Genomic DNA, 6,666 nt, shown 5'->3' with positions numbered 1-6,666 from the left:
TTTTATTCTTTTTAAAACAAAGCTGACGGGTGCTACCTCAAGTTCCCCTATGGATGAGCCTTCACTGCTAGGGGGAGAAAGTGACACAAAATGGTTGAGAACTATACAGGCTAGAAGGTAAAATAGATAGGTAAGACTAAGCTGAAAAAGAAAGATGAAAGGCAGTGAATAACCTGTATAATATTGGATTGAGTTCATATGGGAACATGAGTTGGAAGATGAGTAAGAGGATAATTGCAGCTATGAGAACTTTGCAGTTATTCAGTACAGCGAGAAATGTCAAGAATTCAACGTGAAATTAACACGTAAGGCCTAAATAGCCAAACTGGACTAATTCTCCATGTCAGCTTTGCTTCCAGTTTAGCTACATTAAGCTTACATTTGTAATTCACGTTCAATTCCTGACAATTCTCACTTCAGTGAATAAACCTGATAGCGACTAATCAGTTGGAAAAGTCAGAGAAGACTAGATAGATCATTACAGCTGTCATTCAAAACTTTTTCAATGCAGTGAGACACATAACTTTTTCATAATCAATATCAGTAGTGGAGGAAGTTTTTTCATAAACTTCATAGCTTTCAATTTTAAATCCTAAATCCTTCAGAGTTTTCTTCGGAAACTCTTCATCATATGTTAAGATATGGAAATTATGTTCACCAATTTTCAAAAATGAAACATTAATATCACAAATCATTACCAGGTGTCCTCCTGGTTTTAGTAAAGAGTAGATTTTTCTTAAATTATTGCAGTAAGCATCTTTATCTTTGCTGACCATTTCCAGAACCCATGCAGTTATGATGCAATCTGCCTTTGGTAAAATTATTGGGTCTGTCAGGTTTTCTTTGGAGAGATCGCATTTCAGAACATCCTTAATGTTTGTTCTTAGCACATCTTCTTTTTCTTGTAGTTCATCACTAGTAAAAAAAAAAATATATGAAAATATAATTTTCCATTTTTACATATAGTAAAAGGCATGCATATTTGTTGGTCAAAAATTGTATAATTATGCAGAATATAAAAACATTATATAAACAGTATTCCTTTAGTGTTGACTTTGTATTGGAATATCTGTAAAATGCAAAACAGTGACATTGTTGAGGAGGGACTTTAGAGACTGAAGCCTCGAATCTGGGACAGTAAAATCCCTGATCTAAAGATGTGCATACACTATAACCCAGGATTTGTCAACATACAATAATCTCATGTTTGATGTATTAATGCAGCTGCTAAATGTCACTCTCACTTGAGATCTCTTGAACTGCGTGGTTGCTGAGCAGTGTGTCTCTTGCAGCAGGTAAATTGCAAGAGAAAGAGAAAAGATACAAAGAAGAGTAGCAGTGATACAGACATAAAACCCAGGCTGTCTGTAATCTTCAAGGGACATCCCTGGTACCAATAAACTTTTTGCAGAAGGCTGCACCATAAACCTGCTCATTAGCCAAGACCCCTCACTCCGGAAAAAAATAATTCCTTATTGAAATGGTATGAACACAGCTCAGCCACTGACTGTACTGAATGATCACACTACATGCACTACACAAACACGCACACTACACAAACACGCACACTACATGCACTACACAAACACGCACATTACACAAACATGCACACTACATAACTACACAAACAAGCACAGCATCCACTATACAAACACACTGCTTTGGCTCCTCAAAAACACACATTACATGCACCACACATATATGCGCACTACATGCACTACACACAGATAGTGATGTCGCGAACATAAAATTTTCTGTTCGCGAACATAAAATTTTCTGTTCGCGAACGGCGAACGCGAACTTCCGCAAATGTTCGCGAACGGGCGAACCGCCATAGACTTCAATAGGCAGGCAAATTTTAAAACCAACAGGGACTCTTTCTGGCCACAATAGTGATGGAAAAGTTGTTTCAAGGGGACTAACACCTGGACTGTGGCATGCCGGAGGGGGATCCATGGCAAAACTCCCATGGAAAATTACATAGTTGATGCAGAGTCTGGTTTTAATCCATAAAGGGCATAAATCACCTAACATTCCTAAATTGTTTGGAATAACGTGCTTTAAAACAGCAGGTAAGATGTTGTATCGATCAGGTAGTATAAGGGTTACGCCCGCTTCACAGTGACAGACCAAACTCCCCGTTTAACGCACCACAAACAACCGCAAACAGTCCATTTGCACAACCACAAACTCCCCATTTGCACAAGGTTGGATACCAAGCTAGCCATGTCCTGTTCCTTGTCCTCACTGATGTCATTGAAGGTCTCTTCCTCCACCCAGCCACGTACAACACCAAGGGTCCCGAAAGGTGTCAACAAGCCCCCTGTATTTTTTTTTTTTAAATGTACACTACTGTTACACCAGATATGAGTTGCACTGGTGTGGCACTGTGCCCTGGCAGGCTCTAAAACGCACATGTGTGAAGGAAACTGACTGCTATTATTTCACAGTCAAATTTCTAGTTTTTTTTTTTTAATGTACACTACTGTTACACCAGATATGAGTTGCACTGGTGTGACACTGTGCCCTGGCAGGCCCTGAAACGCACACGTGTGACGGAAACTGACTGCTATTATATTACAGTCAAAAAAGTTTTTTTTTTTAAATGCAAGCTATTGTGACACCAGATATGAGTGGTGGCACTGGGCAAGTGGGCACAGTATACACTGTGAGCCTGACACACACGCTGCCAGGCAGGCAACTGCAATTAGATTACACAGGAAAAAAAAAGCAGACTGATGTTCTAGCCCTAAAAAGGGCTTTTTGGGGTGCTGTCCTTACAGCAGAGATCAGATGAGTCCTTCAGGACTGTAGTGGACACTGAATACACTAGCCTAGCTATCAATTTCCCTATTAAATCAGCAGCAGCTACACTGTCCCTCCTCTCACTAAGAATGCAGCTTCCGGGGGGCGGGGCCTTGCTGTCATGGAGGAAAGACACACTTCGTGTGAGCTCCCTCAATATCTCACTTTAAGCAGCTATCAACAAGCGACTTTCACCCCAGAAGGGGATGACCCAGCAATGTTGCTCCTACCTGACCGACCCAACATGCTTAATAGCGTTCAGCAACTCGACAGAGTCTTACTTACCTCCGTGTGGCAAGTGTGGCCTGGTGCTCACCGGGCGGGAGAGGCGGACGATCTCCTGATCCTGGGATGCCCAGGAGCAGCTACTTCCCGGCAGATGCTCTGTTACCCCCTCCCTCGGACCGGTGGGGGTTATCCCGGTCCACCCCTGAGAGGCTGTCTGGAGCTAATGGACACACAGAGCACAGCCGCCCAGGCTGACATACTCTACTACTCATACTACTGCGACTCTCCCAATATGGCGGCAATATGGCTTTAATCAATTTTGGAAGCAAATAACAAGCAGGATGCCCCAACAAGCTCCACCACAGCCCCAACTAGCTCCACCACAGCTAAGCGAAGCAGTCCCCATTAAAATCCACCAATGCAAAAGGCGTCGAAGACGGGACCGGAGGCACAAACAGAAATGCAGAGCCTGCCCCACGTCAAGCACTCGCCTCCACCTTAAGCCACCACAATCCCGCACCGGACGTGAAGCACCACCGGGACAGATCTGACCACCCGACAAAACAAGCTTACACCACCTCAAGCCGTGAACCCGGCACTCAGCCAGAGACTTGCCTTTCTTGTTCCAGGTATCAGGGACTCCCAGGATCTGCACCTGGTGACCAGAAGGGATCGGATAAGCACAAGCAGTAAACAGCAGCCTGCCAAGCATGTCCCACTATAGCTGATCCTCCACACCATGCCTTTGATCACATGAACTGCTCTCTGCACATTAACTAATCGTAAAGTAGCAAGCGTTTAAACATGTCATTATTTCACCTCCTAAAGAGTTTATTGTCGTAGTTCCTTACATGCCTTTACCTCAACCGTTCATGTATTATGTTATTCACTAGTCTCATCTCATGGGGCGACTCACACTTGATTTATAACTAGTGGTGGAGTTGCTGATATAAATACACAGTTGATAACGTGCAAGCTACACCCTAAACATGACAGCCATCTTTCACAACAATGTACTGCTATATACTCATACCCTCAGTGCAACTAGCCATGACATACGCACGTTCAGCCTAGCTTGCTCAAATATAACACACTTCTGTCTAAAAAAAAAAAAAAATGCAAAAAAAGAATACAAAAAAAAAGAATGCAGCTTCAGAATTAATCTAAATTGTATGCTGTCTAGGAGGTGGGAGGGTCTGGGAGGGAGGGTCTGCTGCTGATTGGCTGGAATGTGTTTGCTGACTGTGAGGTACAGGGTCAAAGTTTACTCAATGATGACGAATAGGGGGCGGACTGAACATCGCATATGTTCGCCGTCCATGGCGAACGCGAACAAGCTATGTTCACCAGGAACTATTCGCCAGCGAACCGTTCGGGACATCACTACACACAGATAATGCATCCACTACACACAGTGCATCCACTATAAATACACACAAACTGTGTACCTGTCTATCTGCATGTGTATCTGTGTGTGTTTGCATCTGTGTATCTGTATATCTGTATTTGTTTGTGTGTCAGTGTTTGTATCTGTATGTGTGTTTGTATCTGTGTATCTATGTGCGACTGTGTGTCTGTGTATTTGTATGTGTGTAGCTGTGTGTATTTTTGTATTTTTGTATTTGTACATGTGTTTGTATCTGTGTATTTGTGTTAGTGCTTGTGTTTGTGTAGCTGCATGTGTGTCAGTGTGTGTCTATGTATCTACATGTGTGTCAGTGTGTATATATCTGTGTGTGACTGTGTGTCTATGTATCTGCATCTGTGTACCTATGTGTCTGTGTATATAAATGTGTGAGTATGTATATGTGTGTGTGTAGCTGTGTGTCTATGTATCTTCATGTGTGTCTGTGTATCTGTCTGTCAGTGTGCATCTGTATGTCTATATATCTGCAAGTGTATCAGTGTGTGCGTGTATATGTGCATACATCTCAGCATCTTGCCAACACTACACACAAATACACCCCTGTATTCAAACCTCAACACTACAAACACACCTAAGTATTAGAACACCACCGTTATATATAAACACACCACTGTGTTAAAAAAACACATTACACACAGATGCACGCCTGCATTCAAATGCCAACACTACATACAAACACACACCTACATTCACTTACATACTCCATACAAAAAATAAGGGGTAAAAAATAAGTCAATTATTTTTAGGTTTAATGCTATCATATGCGTTTATATAAAATTCATATAAATAATGAGTAAAATCTATACCAGTTTCCTTCCAGGTCCTTTATAATTTTTGAGGCATGAGACCAGTCAAATGCAGCATTTCCATTTATCCATTTCTTCATTTCATTGATTGAGTGATCATTAAATTTTAATAAAATTATTTCTTTGAAGTAATTGCAAACTGGGAGTAAGGTAAAAATAACGGGACCAGGACTAATTTCAATCAGCATGTCCCGTTTAATATTACCTAACAAAGAAAGAATATTTTATTTAATTGGATTAAATTTGTGATTATTTATACAAGATGTATATGTTTATTGGAATTAATCAGAACATATCTGTAGGAACACACATTCATTTGGAAAACACGATAGAGTAAATGTTTTGGTAACTTATACATATTTTTAATGCAATTTTTTTGTGTGTGCATAAGATTACATTCAAGCTTGTATGGCCACGACAGCTCAAACAAACATCATAGTAGCAAACAGCATAGAACTGTGTCATGTGATGTAGAGTAGCTGCACATTTTTTATATAAGTCCGATCAGGTTAATCAATCTTGTCTAACTACGAAAAAGGAAAAGGTCAAAACATAGGTAGCATACAGATATGCTTATAGTTAGCATAATGACTTGTATAACTTAGAAGGGTAATTTTTACAGTATAACATTTTCCAAAATATTTTAACAAATTCAAAATGATATTAACAATGTTTAATAATTAGGAATAAAAACATACCTTTGGCAAATTCCTTATGAAGATATGTAGTAAAATTTACGAGACCATCATTTAGAAGTTCTTTATCACCTTCCAGAGAAAAATATGTATTAAGAAATGGTTTTGATTCAAATTCATCAACATGATAATATTTTAGAGTACTGGGATCCATCTGGATTTTGTCTATTATCTATTAGGGGATTTATTCCATCCAATAAAGCAAAATACATCATTTACTCTGACTTTTATATCTAAACTTTGCTGAGAAATAAGCACCATCTATCATAATTTAACAAACTACTGCCAAGGGCCTATCATGTGAGAGTACCTCAAGATATTAATTTGAATAATGTGAATGTTTACTGTTGGCTGTTTTAATTCAGGCTAATTATACAGTTCATTGTTTTGTTATTGTACTGTCATGTACTGAAATACATATCTCATGATCTTATATCGTAAAGCTCTAACAAGAAATCCTAGCTTGTGTAACATAATGGAAAATTGTATTATTGATTTTAGTAACTCCTAATGAAAATACAGTCCACTCTTTTTCTGCGAGTTCAACCTGAAGATAAAAATGTAGTTACACAATACTTTGCAAACCCTTGCTATGTTCTAAAGAGAAAACATTCAATGAAGACCCCTCTGCAAATTACTAACCGTAAAGATTTACCTGAGCACAGCAAGACTAAGCTAGCTCATGAACGGACATCAGTGTTTTTAA

General features: G+C 39.6%; 1 protein-coding gene across 1 annotated transcript; it reads right to left on the bottom strand.

The window, feature by feature from the left end:
• Positions 1–491: 491 nt before the first annotated feature.
• On the bottom strand, positions 492–6,114 carry LOC134615221 (indolethylamine N-methyltransferase-like). The gene is made up of 3 exons (XM_063459714.1): positions 5,964–6,114; positions 5,266–5,470; positions 492–915 (listed from the first exon to the last, which is right to left on the bottom strand). The coding sequence occupies exons 1-3, from the start codon at positions 6,112–6,114 to the stop codon at positions 492–494; spliced, it is 780 nt and encodes a 259-aa protein (XP_063315784.1).
• Between the last annotated feature and the right edge of the window lie 552 nt (positions 6,115–6,666).

The sequence above is a fragment of the Pelobates fuscus genome, chromosome 6 (assembly GCF_036172605.1).
Source record: "Pelobates fuscus isolate aPelFus1 chromosome 6, aPelFus1.pri, whole genome shotgun sequence".
Taxonomy (NCBI): Eukaryota; Metazoa; Chordata; class Amphibia; order Anura; family Pelobatidae; genus Pelobates; species Pelobates fuscus.
The sequence above is the reverse complement of the archived record's forward strand: the minus strand, read 5'-3'. Positions and strand labels throughout refer to the sequence as shown.

What these genes read in the sequence shown, in the direction of transcription:
- LOC134615221 (XM_063459714.1), bottom strand. Translation starts at nt 6,114, where the DNA reads ATGGATCCCAGTACTCTAAAATATTATCATGTTGATGAATTTGAATCA. An exon ending in TCATAAGGAATTTGCCAAAG is followed by an intron (nt 5,471 to 5,963) that starts GTATGTTTTTAT and finishes TTTCTTTGTTAG; the next exon opens with GTAATATTAAACGGGACATG. An exon ending in AAGGACCTGGAAGGAAACTG is followed by an intron (nt 916 to 5,265) that starts GTATAGATTTTA and finishes TTTTTTTACTAG; the next exon opens with TGATGAACTACAAGAAAAAG.